This window comes from Carassius carassius, chromosome 22 (assembly GCF_963082965.1).
Source record: "Carassius carassius chromosome 22, fCarCar2.1, whole genome shotgun sequence".
NCBI classification, from domain to species: Eukaryota; Metazoa; Chordata; class Actinopteri; order Cypriniformes; family Cyprinidae; genus Carassius; species Carassius carassius.
In genome coordinates, this window is record NC_081776.1 from 3,453,788 (window position 1) to 3,478,404 (window position 24,617).

The 24,617-nt window shown below is 36.8% G+C and overlaps 1 protein-coding gene across 1 annotated transcript; it reads right to left on the reverse strand.

Annotated features, from left to right (window-relative positions):
• Positions 1 to 4,751: 4,751 nt before the first annotated feature.
• LOC132098324 (G-protein coupled receptor family C group 6 member A-like) lies at positions 4,752 to 8,979 on the reverse strand. Its single transcript, XM_059504464.1, has 5 exons — positions 8,712 to 8,979; positions 7,840 to 8,598; positions 7,526 to 7,759; positions 6,936 to 7,062; positions 4,752 to 6,021 (listed from the first exon to the last, which is right to left on the reverse strand). Exons 1-5 carry the CDS (start codon positions 8,943 to 8,945, stop codon positions 4,766 to 4,768), a joined length of 2,610 nt encoding a protein of 869 aa, XP_059360447.1. The 5' UTR covers positions 8,946 to 8,979; the 3' UTR covers positions 4,752 to 4,765.
• Between the last annotated feature and the right edge of the window lie 15,638 nt (positions 8,980 to 24,617).

The following is a 24,617-nucleotide window of genomic DNA, read 5'->3' on the forward strand; positions in this document are numbered from 1 at the left end:
GCAAAACTGGTCGGGCTGTCAGCTTAGGGAGTATACTAAACTTTACGGTGACTCATATCCGCACATGCGTAGATACCCAGATCTCCGCCCAGCAACCCAATACATTTATTCTCATTGTATAGAATAAATTAATATATTATTCCACACTACGGCAGTACAATATACATAAAACAGCAGATCATTAAAAACGCCCCAAATGACTTTAGAAATAGCCTACAGTTGCCTAAATAATAAAAACAATTGTCTTTATACCAAGAAGATTGAGAAATTAAACCAAATCAAACGCGATATATAGGCTACAGTATTTTTTTTAATCTATTCTCATTTCTCGAGCATTATCATTTTATGGCTAATGCATTCTCTAAAATGAATAATTATTCATTTAGTCAAGTCAAAGTTTATTTCTCAAACAGCATCCAATAATTGCAATAATATTCTATTGTGTATAAATTAAGACTTTAAACGTAAAAAAAAAACTGTTATATGAAAGAAACAATGTGTAGCCCACTTCTTTAAAAATAAAATATTAAAAAAATAAACAAATTTATTTATAAGGTTTTTAATTATTTAATATATCTATTTTTGTTAGGCCTAAAAGATCAGAGCACGTTTTACAAGAAAATACAGCTTCAGTCTTTCTACTTCAAATTTTAACATTTAATCCTTAATTATTTGTTACATTTACTAGCAGTTTCTGGGTTTTTTATTTTGATATTTTTTTATACGAAATTATTTACATTGTTAAAAGTGCATTTTTAAAATGCATACTGTAAATGAAACAAACATTATAAGAGTGCTTTACAAGAAAATTTATGTAATTTCCACGGGAACATTACAGTAAACTATTTTCAGGCTAAAAGGTAGCAATAAACAGCGAATTGGTGCGAAACAACATGCAGTAGCTATGCTCTTTCCAACGCAGGGTAAATGTATTATTTATCCAACCATGTTATTAGATTGCTTTCATGTGTCGAAAACAGGCAAAAAATTCCAAACGGCGTCTGATTTAATTGGTGCATCCTCACATTTGGCTTAAATAGATTATCCCGGCCCTGGAGGGGGAGGAGAGCGAGATGAAGAGAGTCTCTGAGCCTTTACAGTGAATCCCCAGTGATTGACAGGTCGGCTATATCCGTCCAATATCATCCTGCTCACGTTCTCATTCGCCTCTCCGTGGCCCTCTGCGACACCATCTGACGCACGAATTAACCCCCGCTGCGGGCTGGAGAAGGCCGACGGGCTCCTAATCAGCGGCTGATTGCGGCGGCGGCGCTCGGGGAGAGAGCTGCGGTGATTGGGGGTATGGGGGCTTTGATTGTTTTCCGTCAGCCTGACAGCTGAGGAATACTGCCTCTAATCAGCATAGTCAAGATACTGGCATGAGTGGCAAATGAACAGTCGAGCAGACGAGCACACACAGCCTCATTTAGATGTTTCGCTTGGTTAGGCTACTGTAAACACACGAAATAGAGCATGGAGCATTAATCTTATGTCTGTGCTGCATACATACATCTCAGACTGCATATTAATGTAGACTAACTTCTATTCAAACAATGGTGGAATTGTATTAATATAGAGGTAAGCACTGATCATGGTGTTCATAATAATTATATATATATATATATATATATATAAGCTGTGTGTGTGTGTGTTACACTAGACCACAAAACCAGTCTTAAGTCACTGGGGTATATATTTAACAATAGCCAAAAAAAAAAACAGTTTGGGTCAAAATTATAGATTTTTCTGTTATGCCAAACACCATAACGATATTAAGTAAAGATCATGTTCCACAAAGATATTTTATATATATATATATATATATATATATATATATATATATATATATATATATATATATACTTTGAAAAACTTTGAAAAAAAGTATATATATATATATATACTTAATAAAAAATGACAACAACATACTACAATACTAAAACTGTAAAATAAAAACTAATTGAAAAAAACAAAAACATTGGTTTACAGGAACTAACAATTTCTGAATATTTCTAAATCATTTACTAATCTTAGCTAATGTTGATATCCACATTTAAGAATAAATTCTTAAAATCAAAAGTTTGGTCTGTTAACATGAACTGTAAAGTAATATTAACAATGAAAAAAACAAAATGCAATGCAGTGTAAAATTGAAAAAATACTGGGAAAAAAATCAATACAGAATATTACTTCATATTAATACAGTACCCTATTTTTGCTTTTTTTTCTTAACTAATGTATTATAATGTTAACAAATGAGAGCTTATAAAGTGTTCTTTGCAGGAAGAGGATGGAATGCGGTACAGAATGCAATGGAATGCGGTACAGAATGCATTGCAATGCTCAATCAGGAAGATAACATTTCTGTCACTGAAGTCATCAGTTATTGATGCCAAGATCAAAATGAATAGTCACTTCAACAAGGAAAACCAAGTTTATAGAAGCATTCTCAAAATAATGTTGTAGCTGCTGTAAGAATTTCAGGCATGTCAGACAACAAAAACACACAAGCAGGAAGACTAAACAAATAAATCAACAGGATTATATAATCTTATCATCTCTTGTTATGTAGCAAGAGGAATTCCAGAGAAGTCATCTGATGTTTCTAGGTTGTTGTGTGGCGTTTCTTCCCGGAGACTCAACAACACCCCATAGTAGCCCATATGTTTGGGAAATCATTTTTAGAATAGATTTCTTTTTAAATCATTAGACATGAAAGATAAATAAATTATGAAGATTTTGATGCAAGTACATCTAATTCCAAATAGAAACTGCACTGTTTGGCATTTACTGTATATTCCCCAGCAAGGCCATCGCTAGTGGGGTGAAAGGTAGTGACAATTATAGGGGCCCATTAACAGGCCACAGAGAGCTGCGTCTTACAGACAGCAACAACGAACCGAACTCTCCTTCGTGTCCTCCGGCACCTGAACGAACAAATACAGGGTCCATGCAGAGAGACATATGTCTCAAAGCGCTTGAACACCAAATTTGCCTCTTCTTGCTCTTGTACCGACAAATACACACAAAATTGTGTTATAATACCCATTTTTTTAGAGTATCCTCATAAAAAAACCTGTCGGTTATGTCTTAAGTGAAAGTAAACATTGAAGAAAGAAATCAGATGAGTATAATTATAATGGATGCATCGTCTCTTAAAGTGACAGCGCCTAATTTACTAGCTGCTGTCGGTGTCCTTAATGTTAATCCAATAATATAAATGAAAGAAAATCACCCACTGCTCTTGACTAAATTACGTTGTAAGTTTAACAAGAATTAATCCACAATCAAACCAAATATTTGTGAGATATATATATATATATATATATATATATATATATATATATTACTAATGGGCTCAGGACACTATAGTTCAGGGTTCCTCAAATCTTGTCCTGGAGGGCCAATGCGCTGCAGGGTTTAGCTCCACCCCTGATCAAACTCTAACCTACCTGTGATTTTCTAATGATCCTGAAGGCATTGATTAGCATGCTCAGGTGAGTTTCAATAGGGTTAGAGCTAAAGGATCCCTGCATAATTATGTATGTAAGTGAGTATAGCGAAATAAAGTCAGCTCTGACATATTATACCCCAAAATTCTTCATATAGTGGACTACCAGTAAAATTGATAAAAATAAAAATAATTTGGCGACCAAAAAATATTCAGACACTTTGACCTGACCATGTTTTGCTTAAGTGTTTCTTCTTCAATTGCAAATTAAAAGGCTGAACAAAATTAAGCATTACTTGGTAATTGGTACTTGGTAAAGCACAAATAAATAACTAGACCGAACATAAAAATTAAACAATTTCAAACAGGGCCCACTGGTACAAACTGCACCGGGGCACTGCAAGCCCCAGCTATGGCCCTGTTCTCCAGTATCAACAATTTAGAGAGCAGAAATAAAATGCAGTAAATCTATTTTACTAAATCAAAGTGGCTTTGCTTGAGATGCTGGTGGGGTTTACACAATGCTATTAAAGTAGGTTGTTTTGCATCTGAAGTAGTAAAGTCATTGTGCCCCAAAATAAGAACAAAAAGACAAACTTTGTAAATAGATTTGTACGGAAAATTATTTATTTACTGTTTATTTAAATGCCACAGATTATGTCTTCGGTGTATTACTGCAGAACCAATAAAGCAGTGTTTTACAGTTCTCCCCACATTTTAAATTGTGAATATCCTTTATATTTTTATTAAACATTTCAAATGTATTGTTGATTTGATCCAGCATCCCAAATATTTGGAGAATGTATGGATTAATTCAGTACTGATATTATCATAGTATATATTATTTTTTGCTTATTCAATTATTTAGTTCATTTTAAATTAATTTATTTATATAATTCATTCATTCATAAATTGCTTTGGTTACAGATTCACAGAAAAAAAACGTATTTGTATATTAAAAGCTTTATTGTTTTCCCCTGAGATGACATCCCTATAAGCATATCTGTATTGACATTTCTAATTATTAATTGTTTGTATTTATTGTTTTCCCTGATTTAAACACATATACAAATGCTAAATCAGAGCATTCAAAACAATGATGACACTGATAACAATCACAGAAAGCATGTCAAACATAAACATCGTGGAGCTTCTTTTTTGTTTAAATGATTGGTTAAACAAGATTATTCTGACAAGAGAATTTAGCATAATTAAAAAAAAAAAATTTTTAAAACCTGAGATCAGTGAGAGAACAGAGAACATCATGTTCAACTCGTATATGTGGAGTAATTGTAAAAAAAAAAAAATTATTGCTTAAAAATTCGGGACACTTAAGGTCCTTTTGAGCTCAGTACGGTTATTCTTAATCCTTTGGAGGAGTTTTTGGGAGCCGCTTAAAGTCTGTTGTTGCTGGTTTTCCTCATTCATTTCTGCTGAAGATCCAGAGGACACTGAAAACTCGTACAAGGAATCTCCAGACACACTGACCTCGTGGGGCAGATTATCTATGGACAGGTGAAATGAAGAAATAGTGCTTGTTGGGAAGGGATTTGAGTACACCCCATTTATTATATTCTCGATTCCAGAGTCAATAGTAAATGCACTTTCTGGCCGGTCGAGTCCAGCTCTATGCCGATCCACTCGTGAACTTCTGTTGAAGCGTCTGGTGAACTCCCGAATGCCCCTTGTGAAAGCCTCTCTGGTGTTCTTCTCGCTTTTCAATAGGATGATGTAACATTTAGGCATGAAGTGGCAGATGAGTATCCCGTATGCAGAAAAGAGCATCACAATCATCTGAATGGCAGATTTGTACTGGGTAATATGAACTATGTTCACATAAATGGGGGCAAACACCACCCAACTGATAATGTAGATGAGCATGCTGATGCTGATGCACCTCTCTTCGTTATAGCACTGGGGAAGCTTCCGTCCCAGGAAGGCAAATCCAAAGCACACCAGAGCCAGAAGGCTAATGAAGGCCAGCATGAGTCCGAAGTATAGCCCTGTCCCCTCATCGCAATGGAAGACAAGTTCAGACCTGATCACTGAGCTATTAGAAGCCTTGGGTGGTTCAAACCACAACCAGAGACCACAGATGATGCCCTGGATAAGCACACAAATACCAATGATCCAGTAGGGCAGGAAGAGTTTCTTCATGACCTGTTTGACAGCGGAATCATTCTGGAAGACCAGCAGTACCTTAAAGTACCTGACCAGGATGCAGGAGACACATAGGGTGAAGCTCAGGCCAAATAGCACCTGTCCGGTTTTACACTGTATGCCTGTGGGCTTCCCACCAAACAAGATGGCGCTGGTGAACGTCCCGAGCAGGGACAGCAAGATCAGGATGGAGATGGGACCCCCGGCTGCGAGGACCACCGGGGTATCCCATCTGACTAAGTACACCAGCATCACAATCAGTGTCAAAAGGAGGCCAAGACAAGCAAACACCACTAAGGCGACACAGTATGTCTCTTTCCAGGACAGGAAAACTTGCTTTTGGGGAGTGCAAGTGGTGGAGTTCTCATTAGACCAGAAATTCTTTGGACAGTCTATACATTCATGTGCATCTGGAGAAGAATGAAAAGTTACATCTGTTAAACATCATTTCATTTCATCATGCTGCTGAATCTGAAATTGTGTTAATGGATCGGAGTCCACTCTAAAATTCAAATTCATCTACTCCCCCTCATGTCATTCAAAACCAAAAAGTTTCAGTTCCCATTGACTTCTACTGTATTTTTTGGCCGCATAATGTAAATCGACGGGAACCGAAAGTGTTTGGTGATGAACCATATTGAAATATCTTCTTTTGTGTTCCGAAGAAGAAATAAATGCATACAGGTTTGAAATGACATGAAGGTCATTAACTGATGACAGAATTTGTTTATTATTATTTATATCCCAGATAGCAATGAGAAGAAGCAACTGCCTTATGGTCATAATTGCATTTTACAGTTTTTGTTTTTATATGTTTATGTAAAAGGATGTGTATTGAAATGAAAGAACTTCATGTTTTTGCCAGGTCTGAAGCTGGTGTATGCAGTGTTGGGGAAAGTTACTTTTAAAAAGTAATACATTACGATACTGTTACTCCTTAAAAAAAAGTAACCTACTGCGTTACTTAGTTATTTTGTATGGAGAGTAAAGCATTGTTACTTTTGCATTACTTTTTGTTACCTAAGCTGGGCTTGCTTATTTATTTTTAATAATTCACACCAAAAGTGAAATGAATAAGCATCAGCCTGAAGGAAGTGCCTCTGCACCTCACTCCAAACTTCTCTCAACACAGGGATAGGAGAGGTGTCAGTGAATAATTGGGAAAACAAAGTTACTCTGATATTTTCTTGTCAATTTTAAATGAGTTTGTTACTTTACCAGTGCTTGAAAAATCTTCATCTGATTATGTAATTTGCATTACTTGTAATGTTTTATCACCTACAATGGGTGCAGGTGACTTAATTTTATTTGAATGAATTTATACCTGTTTGGTTTGAAAAGGTGTTTACTGGACACTTGGCACACTCATAGCAACAGATGGGCTTGTCTACAGAAAAAACCTTTCTAAATCCAGGTTGACAGCTTGGAGAGCACTGCGAAATCACACGACCCTGGGGTAAAACAAAACAAAAAAAACTTTTTTTGATCAAATACCATATACATTTCAATTTCAATATATAGTTTATTTGTATGATATTTCAGATTAAACAACATATTTGCAAAATGTATTAGTGCGAAAAGGATAATTCACCCAAAAATAAAAAATCAGTCATCATTTACTCAACCTCATGTCTTTCCAAACCTGTATGACTTCCTTTCTTCTGTGTTTATGTCAGTATAATGAAAGTCAATTAGAATCTTGATATTGTTTTGGACTTATATGGACAAAACCTTTCTCAAAATATCCTCTTTTGTGTTCCACGGAGGAAAGGAAGTCATTCGGGTTTGGAATGACACGAGTAGTTAATGACAGAATGTTTTATTTCTGGGTGAACTATCCATTTAATGAACCAGATTTCATACTATCTTTCCTCACAGCACTTCGTTCTGTATTATGTGGCGTCAGAAACTCACTGTGAAATCTTCCAGAGGATTTCTCTGTGTGTCATTCAAGAAAAGCATGCTTTCATTCTTGATCATGTAGCGTGCCACAGTCTTCAGTTTCACATTGTTGACCAGTTCAGCATTTTTTTCAAGTGCTGCTTCCCAAATGTTGATATCATAACCAGTATCCAAATCTCCAGATTTGCTGAATGAATATTTCTCATCATCTATTGTGAACATGGTCTTTGCCAAGGCATCATTTAGCTGGAAAAGTTGATGATATATTTAAGCTTTTGAATATTTATTATTTGGTTTAACATCAAATAACAGATAAAATGACTTACCTCAGAGCGTTGAATATCAAAGCCTCCACGGCAGATTTTTCGAGAACAGATGTCTTTAATAGCATTAGCAGCAAACTTCACAGCCAACTGTACACTAAACACTGCACTAGGACTTACAGCTTTCTGCAGGGTTTCTCTTATTTCTTTGATGGTTCTGCTTTTGTTCAGCTCTCCTTTGATGAAGTACTGCAGGATAGTGTTGTTTGATTGTGAGTCAGGGTTTAGATCCAGATTATCTAGGTATCTTCTGAAAAGAGAGATGTTCCCTGAAAATGGGATTATTCCAAGAATTTTTCCAACTTCATTCAAGGGACGATTGTCTAGCACATTGAGTGACGTGGACCAGCTATCACCAGCGATCCAGAAACGTCCAGATGCATTGGGAGTTAGTTTATTGAACAAACAAGACATGTGGTGAGATTTGGCAAAAGACACAATGACTTGAACTTTTGAAGTGTTTGCGATTTTTTCGATAGTTTCATTGAGTTTGGAATCTAAGCTTTCATCGTTGAGAAAATCAGGGAGCACAACTCGGTATGACACATATATATTTTGTTTAATGGCATGTGCCTCAAGTTGGTCTGCGGCGTATCGGCCGTAATCTCCGTCTGTGGCTATTATGCCAATCCAAGTCCAGTTGTGGTACCTCAAAATTTTGGTGATTGCTTTAGCCTGGTGGTCATCTTCCGGGACAGTCCTCTTGAATGTCGGAAAACGGGTTTTGTCGCTCAAAACCCCAGCTGTTGAACCATAACTGATCTGCGATAATAGTAATAAGAAGAGCATTACTGAAAAATTCTGACAATGTGTGACATAATAGACATTGGTTACTCAACTGTTAGTCATTGATCTGTCAATTAAACAAAACATACCTGTGGCATATAACCCATGGTCAGATACCTCGCCACAGCAATGGAAACCTCAGAATGGTACTCTCCAATAACAGCCTGAAACAATGAATTAGTGCTGCCACAATTTTTATCCATGAAGATATCGGTGTGTTGCAGTGCAGTGGTCACATCAGAGCACGTGTCCATGATCTTGTAGCCTAATGTGAGACCATTCAGCATGGGGGACTTGTTGATGGCCTCCACCGCTTCAGTCATCGCCAGAGATTGGATCAACCTGGATACGGTGAAGCTGTCAGGGGGAAGAGGAAGGAGGCATGTGTGCTTTACTCAGTCATTTAGAACAAGGTCTTTTATACACAGTCTGAAGAAAGACCAATCAATCAACAATCATTATTTAATATCAGTTATTATCATTTATAATTGGAGCTCAATTATTAATAATGATTCTTCTTATCATCAGTGATGAAAACAGTTTCTGCTGTTTAACATTTTGGTGGAAATGATCAGTTAATGCATCCTTGTATAAAAGTATTCTTTTTTATTTTTTCTTAAATTTTACTTAAAACCAAATTTTGTATGGTGACGCTCCACGGTTTCACTGTTAAGCAGAAAACAATTTTTGACATTGATAATAATAATAAAAAATATACATATATATTTAAGCAGCAAATCTGTACATTAGAATGATTTCTGAAAGGTCATGTGACAATAATGTGTAATAATATTTCACAATATTACTGTAAAATAAATGCAGCCTTGGAGATATATTTCAAAAACATTAAAACATCTTCATTCTTCCAGATGTCTGAGATATAAATGCATAAGAATTATGTAAGTTTAAATTTCTTAGAATTTGACATTATTAATGTAAGACTCACTTTTCACACACGTTTTCAACGGGATTGCTGGTCGTGTTGACGATCTTGAAGCTTTGGTGAACTGGAAAGAGTCCTCCAAACATGATGTCCCCTAACTGCATGGCTTCCAGTGAGCCTGAAGCAGGTCTACAGTCACAACCCCCCAAACTTCCCAAGATGGCAAAAAGCCCAAACCAAATCTTATTGTTATACATCTTCATTTCATCTGTGTGTCTCACCCCTTGTCTATTTGTCTGTTCACCTTTTCTGCCTCTTCAACAAGAGTCCTCAGCTCTCTCTCTGTCCTCTCAGCAGACTGGGTGAGCTTGAGGATCTGGCTAAAATATATGTCTCTGTTTCCTCCTCTGTTACTCTAGAAACAGATGCCTTGTTCAGTTCAGATCAAGAGGAAACATTCCACACAGGAGGAAACCCCACATTCAGAAAGATTTTAATTACAATTAACAATGCAGAAGTGAATCCAAGAATGCAAAAACCTCCCAGTTGTATAACAACTCATATTTGCATAATCTAATAATGATGCATAGGTTACGCATGAAATAATCTACTGTAAAAGTTGTTTGGTGCCTGTCTGTACCGATCTATGGTTTACTGGTTATGCTGTAGTATTAACTTTTTTAACTAAATTGATTTGATATTTAAAATAAATAAATAACTCATGCATACAATGGCTCCATGACCTGAAACTGTAATCACATCAACTGAAGACACAATGTCACAATACCAGACATACACACACACACAGAACAAAACCAGTCAAAATAAACAAACACAGCTTCTGTTTAGAACCTGCTATTTGCATTTAATTTGACCATAAAAAAAATCTTTTTAGTTTTATACAGAGTGTATTTTTAAATGTAAGAACAGGTCAGTCAGGGTTACTAAACGGAAGGAGGAAGGAGAGTTCAGAGGGTTTTCTCTAACCTATTTGATAAAGGAAATATTTGTATAACTATATAAAGAGGCACATCAGTGTTGCATAAAAGTTGAATAATCATCATCACCATTATTATCTCCTGAGTGCACTACATTTAGGAAAAACACAAGTGATTCAATGCTATGTGTTGTTATACATTATACCACAAGGAAAGCCAAGGGTTTGATTCCCAGGGAATGCATGAACTGAACAAATTTGTAAAAGTAGCTTTAAAAGCACCTGCAAATTGCATAAATAAATGTATTTTGGTAAATGCGCAAACGCTTAAAATGTCAACTGGGATCCTTTTTCATACTGGATTCAAAACTTAGTTTTGCTATACCTGCGAGATGTCTGGTACGTAAATGGTGGATGGTACCAACCAGTCATAAATATTTCTTACTGGACATTAAAATGTAGGTCCAATGGAAATGATATTTAAAACTAACTAAAGAAATAAAGCGGCTCCTTAATCGACTACCTAAATTTATAGAATTGTTTTGCTATTTTATGTACCCTTAATACACAATTAAACATCCAGTTGAAAAATACAGGGTTTTGGTTAGTTAGGTAGGTTTTAAAGCTTGGATGCTGGTTTGAGCTGGTCTAAGATAGTCCGTAGACGTTCATGAACTGGTTTAAACTGGTCCTTAGCTGGTCATGTGCTGGTCCTGAGCAGGAGTGACCAGCTTAGAACCAGCATGGGACCAGCTCAAACCAGCACCCATGCTTTTAAAACCTACCTGACCAGCATATGCTGGTTTTTCCAACAGCAATGTTCAATCATTTTGCATAATTTGTGAAAATTACAGCTTAATCGCAAATGACGGGCAAGCCGCATGCCAGCAGTTTTTCCTTAGTGAAGTACATTAACTTTTGATAAACTTTATTTGGGCTCCAATTGTTTAAAGTAATGAGAAAGTCCGTAATGTAAAGCCTACAATTTATTTCTGTGATTTTTGTGGTGGAAATGACTCGGGGCCAGTCGTGATTAGTGTCGACGCTGTTACTATTACACACCACTAGAGGGCGCCGCGACATTTGAATTTTTCAACTACTATCATTCAAAACTATATGTGAGGCGCTCCTTATTTATAATTTCTCAGTAACTTAGATTGCTGGAAGTCTTCTTATGTCCTGTATATTTGGTATTCTTGCTATTATTATCATTAGGCATACCTGTTTGTGTAAACTATACAGTATAAATGTTTATCAGCTTGTTACTTGCATTATTTGAGTCTGAAATTATTAGTTAGAGGGAACCATCTCATTCAGCATTATCCTTCAATATGTGTATTTCAAACAGTGTTTTTAATGTTTTTAAGGCGTGACATTTTGACAGTTGCTCAGCCAGAAACCTCCCCTCCCCTACTGAATAACCTTGCCGGATTACCATACAATTATCATTTCATTACCATCTCATTATCATACTGGAGCCAATGGTAGTGGGTTTCAATTCTTTATGTTTGTTACTACATTAGCTTGTGTGACCCATAATTGGACTGTTTTCTATAGTTATATTTTAAAAAGCATGGCTTAATAATGGACGTCTGGCCTGTTTAATACCATTAGTTACTGAATTAAGTATTTTAATAATATCAGGGCCTATGGGTCGCATAAGGGCCATCCAAGTGTTTTAAACACTTGCAGGTGCTCTGATATCTCTCCAGTAGTATAATTACTTCTCACCGTCCACAGAAATCACAGAAATCCCACTGTGACGGACCTATTCTGCAACTCTTTCCACAGAGGCCTGAATAAAGTGCATCTATACCAAACCGCCCCATATCTTCCTCTCAAAGTGACCTGGGATTCATCTCATACATTAGATCATCCATAGGGGTCCATTTTTCCCCATGCCTCTCAGTTCTCCATTACAATATTAAAGAGAGTCTTACTTAAGCTTCTACTCAAGGGTGGCCATGAACTGAAATTTTTTCCCAAAGTGCTCCAATCCATCACGAGGACAACACTGGGCTGAGCGTCCATGCATCATTTTAGAGAAGACAAGGGAGGGCTGTGGGTGTAACGGAGAGAGCGAGGCAGCGCCGGTGGGGCTTTCTTGCCAGTAAGTGGGTAGCGAAGCTTTGAGCTTCAGAATATCATAATCTATAGGCTGGTTTTAATTTGTTATAATAAATAAGCAACCCCTCTCCCCTACATAGAGCAGATGTTTTTTTAGGCTGTTAAAGGCCTTGTCTGCATACTGAGTGTGTTTGACCACAAATACATAACAGCAGTATCCATGTGTATTGCACATGCATTAGTATTTTCTTATTAAGGGAATGCAAACATCCCTATATTTGAGGTTAGGGACTTGAACCTGAAGAATTAAACTTGCCCTTAAGACACGAATGATACTTCAAATTGTGTGGCTTTTTGAAAAAGAGGCAAGTTTTAAAATTTTTACATTGTCAAAGTTTTAAATACAGGAAAAATGGATTCTGTAGAAGTTTATGCCAAGCTAGAATACCATAGAGACCCCTTGAGTAAAACAAGTGGACTTAATTGTATTGACTGTACACTTGTAGTGTACTTCAAATCTTAAAAGTTTGTTTTTGCAGATTATATAAAAATAATAAAATAAAAGGCCACTTTGTGTGCAAAGTGTGCTTAAAGAACGTTTTCATAACACATTTAAATATTCTTTTGAAATGTGAAATTTGTAATGTCAAATTAAAAGTTTTACTTTAAAGTCAAGAAAAGTTTTAATAATTTTTGTAATGCTTTAAATAAGAACACTTATTTTGATCTGTTGACTGAATACTAAAGCACAGTATATCTGAATTATAACTATATCAATATTTATCATAATTTCAACTGTTATTTGAAATTTTAATTAAGCTAATTTAAATGTACTAAACTGGAATTAATTATTACAAATATATATTTATATTATTTGCCAGAACACTTTAACCATATTTCATGTAATTAATTTAATATATTCTTTTATATATTATTTTTTATTATTATTATTATTATTTACTAGCTGATAACATGCAATTACATTATTCACTTCCCACTTCAGATTCTTTTAATATTCATTTCTTTTTTTAAAGTGAAAGTATGCTGTAAGTGTACTTCTTTTTCACAAGAGAACACCTAGCAAGCCTTAGCAAACTGCCAACACTCACTCTGAACCCTTTAGCATCATGCCAGCCGCTTTTGTACAGGTTAGAGCCACTCACATTTGCTTCTTGTCATTTAGGAAAAAGACATACATCAATCATCACTGCTGTGAATTAAGACTTTTAACGCCAATATGATTGACAGTTGTCATAATAACAGTCAACAGGGCCTTATAGTTCTCACTCTCTGTTTGCAAAACATAAGCATTAGCGTAAGGGAGAGAAAGACGTGCGAGATCAGGTCGCCGCGGTACAGATGTTTTAATTGCGTTTGTGTCAGTGTGAAACACGATTAGCGTTTCTGCTCATTAACGAGCTGATGGGCCCCTCGTTCCGACACCTCGCTAATGCGCTAACACACTAACACCTCACACATCACATTCGGATGCAAAGACTGAAACAGAATCAAATCAACAAGGACAGCAACACACACACTTAAGCGCTCCACAGCAATTAGATGATCATTTGCTCAAGTCTCTGTGTCTGTGTGTATGTGTGAGTGTAATTACATAATGAAAGGTTGAATAAAGCTGAATTTCAGATGGTGAAATTATTTGGCCCCTGCTGAGGTGAGACCGACAGAATGATGCCTTGCATGTTTGAGTTACAGCTATGTTGTATATGAATTATAGCTCTGCAATTTGAATGTGATGCTAATGCTGTACTGAACGTGACCTCATGAACGTTAAGCCTGCTTATTTCCAGCTGTTCAGATCTACATGATTGCAGCTGTTATGTTTCCAACTGATCAGTTATTCAGCAAGTCACAAAGTAAAGGTGTCTACACAAATTACAGCGAACATTCTCAAAATGCAGTGATGCCGTATTTTTGTAGGCCATTCGGGAAGTTAGCATCACCCTGGTTTCAAATAGGATTTTTCCATTGCAGGACATAAGCTCAAGTATATGATTCTTAAACATTTGTGCATCATAATCATTTTCACAAATGAACACACATTTTTATGAATTTTGAAACCTTAATAAAAGGCTCTAAAGAAGCATCACCATGGTCACATGACTTCAACATCACTAAACTTCTGACAATTAGGCCTACTTCAGACTTTATAAAAAAATAAAAAATAAAAAATAAACATTTGAATTGTTTGCAAGAGTGCAATTATAAACACAATGAGGCTGTAAAAGTGGACTAAGTAGATGAGTTTAACTGTTCAGCAACCTCTGTCATCTCATTTAGCCACTTGTTAGCAACCACCTTTTTCAAGACAAGTAAAAGCTTAAAAAAAAAACAAGAGGTGATACTGGTGTAATTTATGTCGTAGATTAAAACAACCAAATATTTTTAGCTTGTGTTAACCAAATACCTTATTTCAGGTATTTAAGCCAACACGCAATAATTTTTTTATAAAACCATTGATTTCAGGACGATGGAACCGGAAGCCCTAAAATTCGAACTACATATTCTAACAACATTCCAAAGGGGAGAAAGCGACTGAAATGTTTCTCATTACTAAATAAATTAAGTAAATTATTTAGCTAATTTAAATTTAGCTGACTAAAAACGGTTGGGAATCTTTAATGAAAGTCATTTTAATGGGCATGGCGAGTAGAAATATCTTATGGTGCACATTTGATTTTTTTTAAAACGTTCCAAAATTAATAAATGACAAACAAAATATGTAAATAGTTTTATGCACCATGCCCATCATATTATATCACACCATGATGTATTCTGCTGAAAATGATGAATGGTATTATGCTGAATCTCTCTTTTGTTTGGCTCGCTATCGCATCGCTTGCACCGGATTATTCACTTTCTTGTGTGTCAAGCACGGAAAGAAATAATACAAAGGAGCTCACGATAAGTAGATTTGGTTTGGTCTCTGGTCCCTGTGTGTGTGTGTGTGTGTGTGTGTGTGTGTGTGGTGGAGTGGCGGTCTGCAGCGGTGTGGTACGGGTTGTACATACACTCTGAAGTGGACAGATATGAAGAATGACATTTAAAACGCTGCACTGTTTGTCAGTGCGCGCTTTCTCAGACCCTCGCGCTGACTGAACGCCCCTGAGCGCGGCTGTCAATCACCCGCGTGTCAAACCTGTGAGGACGAGACGGGGATGTTTACACTGGCAGACGAAACTAAACAAAAACCAAAAGACGCAAACAAGAAACGGAGAGGAGATGAAGGGGTGAGAGGCATAAAACGGGGAGAAAGTGTATCATAGAGACGCTGACGAATCAAGAAAGACCTTCGCAGCTCTTTTCTCTTTCTCTCTCTCTCGCGCGCGCTGTCTGTCTCTCACCTGCGCATCAACCGTCTGTGCTGTGTTTGATTGACAGCTTGGCAGAGATCAGTGTCTAGCTGATGTGAGGGTGGCAGACCTGGAAACGCAGTGAGAGGGTTTATCAGCTGCACAGAGGGGGGGGGGGCACATAGAGAAAGGAGTGTGAAAGAGCTACAGGGAAGGAGAAAACGATGAAGGGAGGAGAGAGAGAGAGGAGGAGGGAGGGGAGAGGGCTCTTTTACTGCCGGTCTAGAATGTGACCGGATTCTTAAACAGCTTTACAGCGAGTAAGAAACAGCAACCAGCAATTCATCAAAAACATACCTGCACACACACGGATGAATGTAACAAAAACAAAATCATAAGGCAAAAAAATAAGAAGTTATATTCATGTTAATTTAATCAACTTGGGTTAACTAACTAGGATGATCAGTTTTTATTTTATTTTATTTTATTTATTTTTTCACACTGTGAGTTTATATTACTGACATTTAAGCCTATTATAGCTTCATTCTCATTTTCTTTTCTTTTCTTTTTTTTGTAATTCCTATTCTCAAATGAATATAAAGACATTACATCCAGTATGTGGTATAAATAATTGTTTTTCACAATATAATTGTGATTATGAATGCAGTACAATGAATACTATGTGTATAAATAAAAGTACTCCCTATATGTGTGTGTGTGTGTGTGTGTGTGTGTGTGTGTGTGCGCACACATATATACGCAAATCCAAGGGAAAAATATGTCATAAAAATCATGAGAATATGGATTATGGAATTTTGGATTTAAATGACTTTTAATGTGTATATATAATCACTATATAGATGCACATACTTGCATTTGTGATTTATAGTGGGTTTAGCATGTTTGCAACATTGTAGACATGCACAAACATGCACACACACCTAAATACATCCCTATGAGAACACACACACATACACACACCAGATTCACATTCATTTTAAGCTCGTCTTAGTGTAGGGTCCTTCCCTGAAAATCACTGTGAGTCTGTTTTACAGACAATAAAAGCTTTAAAGAACAACACTATGTCTTTGCTTTAAATGGCGATGTCTTTCCTTTAAACTGCTGCTTTATTGCACGAGTCGTAAAGGCTGTATAATTCAGCAGCATTTTACTGATGCTGCTCCTGGCACTCAGCCTGCCAGTCAACAAATGACGCTTGTGCCACGGAGGGCGGAAGAGAGAAAGAGAGAGAGAGAGAGAGACCCAGATGCCCTGCTGCACTGAATCACTAGCTGTGCTTAAACTCTGTGCAGTGAGACAAATTCCATTACAGAGACACACAAACCTCAAGTCAGGCCTGACACATGCCAGAATTTTGATAAGATTAGATCTCAGATGAAATTAGTGAAAAATCATTCCTGTGCTCTGAAAACACATGATGTCATGAATATTTCACGGAATTGCAAGGATTTGATCATAAATACTCAATATTATATAAATAGATTATGATTGGGTTTTTTTGTATTCTGCATCTAAAACAAGCTTTAGATGTTATCGATTATTACAGAATATGATTTCAACTTGTCTGTTAGTTTGTAAAATAAACAAAAATCTAATTGTTTTAAAAGTGTGATATAATCATTTATCTTGTCCATGCCGATGTTTCAGCTCTTATAATCCTGAACAGCAAGTAAACATTATAACTCATGCAAAATTTATGTAACACATAACTAGATGTTTCTCTGCCTAGAAAGGTCTGTAAGCTTTACAGCTTGAATATCTATTTACATTTATATATTTGGCACACATTTTCAAAGCAAAGCAGAGTACATTGCATTAAAATATATATATTACGAGTAGAACATACTATTTCAGTCTTTGAAAATGTATTTAATGTTTATTCCAAATTGTTACTTGCCATTTCTTTGTAATAATTTGTGATTTGTGAATTATGTACTAGCAATATTTGAGGGAAAATTTTCATGGTTTAATTTAATTTTTTTCCTCTCCAGTGCAACTTGCCCAATTTTGCCATTAAACACCCTGAAAAAACTGAGCATAAATTATAAACTAAAGGGTTGAAAAAAAAAACAAAAAAATCTATGGCAATTCATCTGCATTTACAGATAAATTTAGATTTAAATTTATATAAATTACTTTCAAACGGTACGACTATGAAAACTTTGGGTACAAATATGTATCTTTAAGGTACTAAAATAGGAAAATAAGGTGCAAACGTGTACAATTTGAAAGGGTACTGCCCCAGTGACAGCTTTTGTACCTTTTTTTCTGAGCATAATGCTGTAAATGAAAGATGTTTATATGTCAATAAAGCTTAAATAGCACCTCACATTTACATTATCGTAAAGAAAGCCTCTTTCCCTTCTATTTTCCCCTCACACTTGCTCTCTCTGCTTCTCCCTTCATCTATCTGCCATTCCTTCCATCAATCGCTCGTCTGTCACGCTGCAGGAGCAACCAATCTATCACGGGTTAGAGTTCGGGGGTACTGCGACTCCGAGCATTGGAGCGTTTCCTTCATCACGCTCTCTCCCTCTCCTTTTCTCCTCCCCACTTCCTAACAGGCAGAAGGAGTGAAGGGAGCGGGAGGCTGATGGAAATTTTCAGTGAGTTTTTAACGTTTAGCATTCCTGATGAATGCCAGGTCTGTTTTGTGAAATTTACGATAAAAAAAGAGGTGCTCGCTGTCTTCCCAGGGGCAGCGACAGACATTAAAACTCAAGCCAAGTCATTACCCGGCATGTGTGGAGAGTAGGGCATGGGGGGATTTACTTTGGGCAGGTGGTCTTCAATAAGTCCTGCTCTTGAGATCTGATGTTTCATGTGGGGTAGCGGTGGTGGGGGGTCTATTTCTGGGGTATTTGTGATGTGTGTGTTTGTGTGTCACTGAAATGAATGAGATATTGAGTCGCTCACCTCTCCTCTGCCCTCTGATTCCAAATTGAATTTGAGGGATCTTGTGAGTGGGACGGCCTCCTACCACTCAAAGCCACATTAATTACTTTTGGCTGGCGTGCAATCGATTCCAAAAATCACACCACATCCAGACGGGCAAAGTATATTACACGAAAATATATACAGTCACATTCACTTGTGTCTGTGACCTCATAAGAAGTCAAATACTAAGCGTGTACATTATTTTAGTTTGCTCCTGTGGCATTTTTGAGTGGCAATCTATATATTTTTCCAGATATATCAACTGCAAACAGGTTAGAGCAGGCCAAAGGGCAGCGAAGGTTCGGGAACCAGGATGGTGACCTCTGATAAAAAGCACAACCTCTTATTTACACCACACCCCAGACAGGCATATTAGTGACCTTAACCATGACCGTAACCATGACAATCATGACACTGTTGCTGTGGGAGGATAATGAGAAAGATGCTGGATTGTGCATCAGTGCCCTAAGTACACACACACACACACACACCTAATGTGCAGAGTTATGGGTGAATAGTTCTATGTGTAATATATATATGTGTGTGTGTGTGTGTGTGTGTGTGTGTGTGTTAGGAATCAAGAACATGATTAAAAAAAGAGTCAGAATAAAAATCAGAGTCAGAATCAAAATAAGTCAAAAAATCTGAATCAGAATATGAGTTATAATCAAAGGATCAGGATTAGAATTAGGTGTAGAATGAAAGAAAGAATCGGAATCAGAATCTGGATAAGAATCTGAATCAAATCTGAGTCAGATTCGAAATAGTTCTCAAAATCTAAGTCTAAATTCAAATCAGAATCAGGCTTAAAATCAGACAGAGAGTCAGGATCTGTTTAAGAATCTTAATCAAAATCAGAGTCATAAAGTCAGTATGAGGGTTAGAATCAAGAACAGAATAAGAGTCAGCATGAGAATCTGAATCAAAATAAGACTCAAAATCATAATATGAATGCGAGTCATAATCCAAGGATCAGGATTAGAATCAGGTACAGATTAAGATTTGGGAGTGGGAATCAGGACTAAATTCTGTAAGAATCTGTAGCAGACTCCAGGACCAAAAATAATCTTAAACACACTCAGCAAAATATTTAAAAAAAACATTTTTAATTAATCAGGATGCATTTAGACAACTAAACATAAAGGTGTTGGTGAAAAAACTCTGCATCGACCTCGCCATCCCTAAATTCATCTCTACTGAGATAAAACAAGAGAGCCTATCTGGGGCCAACTCAGCAGTTTTAATCACAATTTTCAAAAGATCAAAGAGCTTTTCTTGTGTGTAAATGAACCTCAGTGCAGAGCGTTCTCTTCTGAGGAATGAAAATACACAGACTCAGCAAAGGAGAAACACACATTTTTCCATTCGCTTTCTTTACCCCCTCAAGATCCTGCCTTTAACTAAAGTGTCTTGCCTTCCATCCCTTCTCTCTCTCTTCTCGCTCTTTCTCCAGGGTAATAAGTCAGCTCTCTCATTCCGTCACACGCTGAGCTGCATTGATCAGGCCTGCAGGTCAAGTTCAATAGGAGCAGTGAGTGCCTCTTTTTTCCCCTTTCTGAGACCAACACATAAACACACATAATTACATACAGAAATACACACACACGCACTCACATTCCTCATTCACACATACAAAGTGTTTCATGTCCCTCTAAGGAGGTCAGACTCCTGGAACGACTGTTCCAGCCTGTAAACAGTGGCTGGGCTCCCACTTCATTAACATTCAAGCACACAAACAAACAGTCAGAAACAAGAGCAGAACATTCCAGAAAAACAGTGTGTGATGTTTGCGGGTTGAGGGTGACAGGAGATTTCGCACATACAAGCACACAAACAAACAGTCAGAAACAAGAGCAGAACATTCCAGAAAAACAGTGTGTGATGTTTGCAGGTTGAGGGTGACAGGAGATTTCGCACATACAAGCACACACATGCATCTTCAGTGGAGCCTCAAGTGCTACATTTATGTTTGCGTTCGTTTGTATTTCAGAAGGACACCGACATCCATGGTTTCTAATTTATCCCAAAGGGAGTGATAGTTCATTTAATAATGTTTACATTAAGGCACTGTTGCTGCACTGCTTTGGTGTTTTATGGGATGCGTTTTAGCAATAAAAGGAGTTAGCATTTATTGCTAATGCTGAGGGTCGTTATGAGACATGCTGACCTCCACAGACACGCAAATGAATTTATGAAGTATTCTCAGACACACACATAAGCACACACACAATCTCATGAAACAGCCCTCGGTCCGTTTGCACTGGACCATGGCAAACAAAGCACATCTGTTAATATACACAAAGTAATTACACTTTCATTTAACACACACAAACACACACACCACTTTTCATTAAACACACTCTGACTGTTTTGAGCAGAAGAAACATCTCATTAGCCACTGCTGGGAAGTGCTAAATGTGTGTCTGTGTGTCAGTGTTTGTTTGTGTGTACGTACATGGCACTAGCATGTGTCATGGCACTCTGTTCCCCTTCCATTACGGTTATTTTGTCAATTTATCTTTATTTCTTTCTGTTTGATGAAGACAAACTGTATCGTCGCAGAGACATTTTTCACTTCCGCTGTCCTCCCCTTAAAAAAAATTACCATAAACACTAGACTAGAGCTACTGCCAAAATACTGCAGTTGCTCAGGATATTACAACTGAAAATCAACCATCAAAACAAAAAACTCTTTTAAGAAGTTCCAATATTAGTCTATTTTGGTTTTAAGACTTTTTAAGAGGATAAGAATCTGAATCAAAATCAGGGCCAAAATTCGAATCAGAATATGTGTCATTATCAAAGGATCAGAATCTGAATCAAAACACAAGTCATAAACAAACAATAAATTTATGTCAAAAAAAGAATGGAGTTACCATAGTCTATTATGGTATTAAGAGGTCAGATCAGAATATGAATCAAAATCAGAGCCAAAATTTGAATCAGAATATGAGTCATAATCAAAGGATCAGAATCTGAATCAAAACACAAGGCATAAACAAACAATACATTTCTGACAAAAAAAGTATAGAGTTCCCATAGTCTATTATGGTTTTAGGATGTCAGGGTCAGAATCTGAATCTGAATCTGAATCAAAATCATAGCCAAAATTTGAATCAGAATATGAGTCATAATCAAAGAATCAAACGCAGAATCAAAACAAAAGATGAGTTTTTAATCAACCATAGAGAAATTGCATTATTTTCCAGTTTCTCATTGTCACATATTATGAGCTGAAAAAGGCAGCAGTTTTCTTCAAACATGATTGTACACACAGAAGAGCAGCTGAGCGCTCACTTTAAACATTGACTTTCAGACATACCAGCAGCGGTTCAATTCTACAAACACTGGCAAACATGTTTAATATGACTCGGAAACCTTTGTCAGAACTGAGACAGTGTCAAGTTATATTCAATCTATCAACTGCCACGATGTGTTTGTGTAGCTCAAAGTGTAAACAGCTGAGAGAAAATTACTAGTACCCTTTATTATAGAATATTTCTTTAAAAGGCATAACTATGTGTTTTCCTTGTGAAGGTGGATATGTTTAAATCTACTAAAAACTGACCATAGCTTCCTAAAATTAGGCATTTTTTTTGCATGACACTGGGCAGTAAAGAGAGCTTTGGGAGAGGATGGAGGTCTAAGTGGTTGCCATGGTGCCACAGGGTCATGGGGGTCACAGCTGCAAGAGGCAGCTTTAGGAGATCGCTAACAATTGGGGGTCCGCTAATCACACACACACACACATACAGAGGCAGCTTTAAATGGAGCACCAGCGCCAGTGCAGACCGCTTCACTCTTAGCAGGAATTCTGTGAGCATCCACTCAGCCTTTCTCTGTTTCACCCCTTCATTCTGCAAATCTCTCACCTCTAGCACCTCTGTTGGGCCAGCAAACCACTTCACAATCCCACCCTCCCACTCGCACACACACAAACACTGCAAGATGTCCTTGGTCCTTTATGGCGGAGGACAGATGGTGTCCTGCCTTAAACCACTCAATTCTTTTTTCTCTATTTTCTCTATTTTGTATCTGTTCGGGAAGGGGGAGCCGGGCTCTTGGGAAAATGACCTAAACGTGGTGAGCGCTTTAGTAAGGCTTGAGTGGAGAAAGAGAGAAAATGTGCATTAAAAAAACTGAATTTGATGTTTGTCTGACACTTTTTAAGCATATTTGAGCATGCATATAATATACAATCATATGATCACAAACATATTTTTAACCCCCACTTACAACAAAGGCCCAAACAAAGGGGTATTATTTCTTTTCTAATGTGTAGTTGAACCATTTAGTGCATACTAACTGCTAAACACACACACACACATCCTACATTCCATCTCCGCTGTCTGTCCTGACCAGGGTTTCATTGTTAACCTGTGTTGGATGCACAGATTCAGCTCTTCTTCAGCTGTTAGTGTGGCCATCGGTGTTCAGCTGCAGAGATTAACAGCCTTTTTAACCCCTAGTTCAGACAGCTGTATTGATCTGGACTGATATACTTCTGTATAAATCCCCAGTGAGACAAACCAAGGGTTGAAATCTGGGTTTAATCTGAGGTTAGCCCATCTCTATCGATCCATGAGGGCTTTCAAGATTCGACTGTTCTAGAAGAGTGTCCTGAGGTTCATGAGAGGAGTATTACTGATTTTGAATCATGGGAATGTTCTGATGCTGGAGTTCACACATACAGAGAGTTCTAATGTGTTCTAATTGACGCATTCATATTTTACAGTTCTGAAGTTTATGCCTAGATTGTAGACATCTAATGGTCTTGAACTTAATTTTACTTATCTAGATCACTACAATGTTCTAATGTTGAGAACACTAGAAGATTTGTCATGTTCTAGAATGCTACATAATGTTATAGAGATCTAATAATCTAGAACACTGGAGATGTTTCAGCGCTGATCTTTATAGAATTTTATTCTTCTAGATCACTGGAACATTCTGAGGCTGAGGACATAAAAGGAAAGTTCTAATGTTCTGGAATGCTATAGAATTTGATATATATCGAATGGTCTAGAACATTGGAGATGTTTTGTGAACAAAATAGAATTGTTTCAGATAACTAGAATGTTCTGATGCTGAGGATGCATTAGAATAGTTCTAAAGCTCTAGATATCTAATGGTTTAGAACATTGGAGGTGTTTTGATGTGGATTTCCATGCATCTTAACATAATTTTATTTCAATAGAGGTTTACTGTTCTAGATGACTGGTATTTCCAGATGCAAAGGACAAATTAGGAGAGTTCTAATGTTCTAGCATGCTATAGAATGCTATAGATATCTAATGCTCTAAAACACTGGAGGTATCTTGATGCTGATATTCATTATATTTTTACTTAAGCACAATTTTGCTGTTCTAGATCCTTGGAGATTTAGATTGTTGAAGTGTTCTGCTGCTGACGTTCACACATTAATGTAGAATGCTGAAGTTTATGCCTACATTATAGATATCTAGAACACTGGAGGTGTTTGATGCTAATATTCACACATGAAGAGAATTTTACTGTTCTAGATCACTGGAATGTTCACTGACTGATACTGAGAGTTCTAAGGAGAGTTCAAATGTTCTAGAATGCTATTGAACATTGGAGATGTTTTGACACTTTGTCACATTTTTACAGAATTTTACTTAAACTGAATTATTTTGTTCTAGATCACTGGAACGTTCTGATGCCGAGGTTCTAGCTTAAATATAGTGAGTTCTAAAATTGTTGGGCTGTTGATGCTGTTATTAGGAGAAGTGCTCAGATGTTCTAGTTTCATGTTCTGATGCTAATGTTCTTTTTAGCATGAGGATATATTTTTATTTTCTAGAATATTTTTATGCTG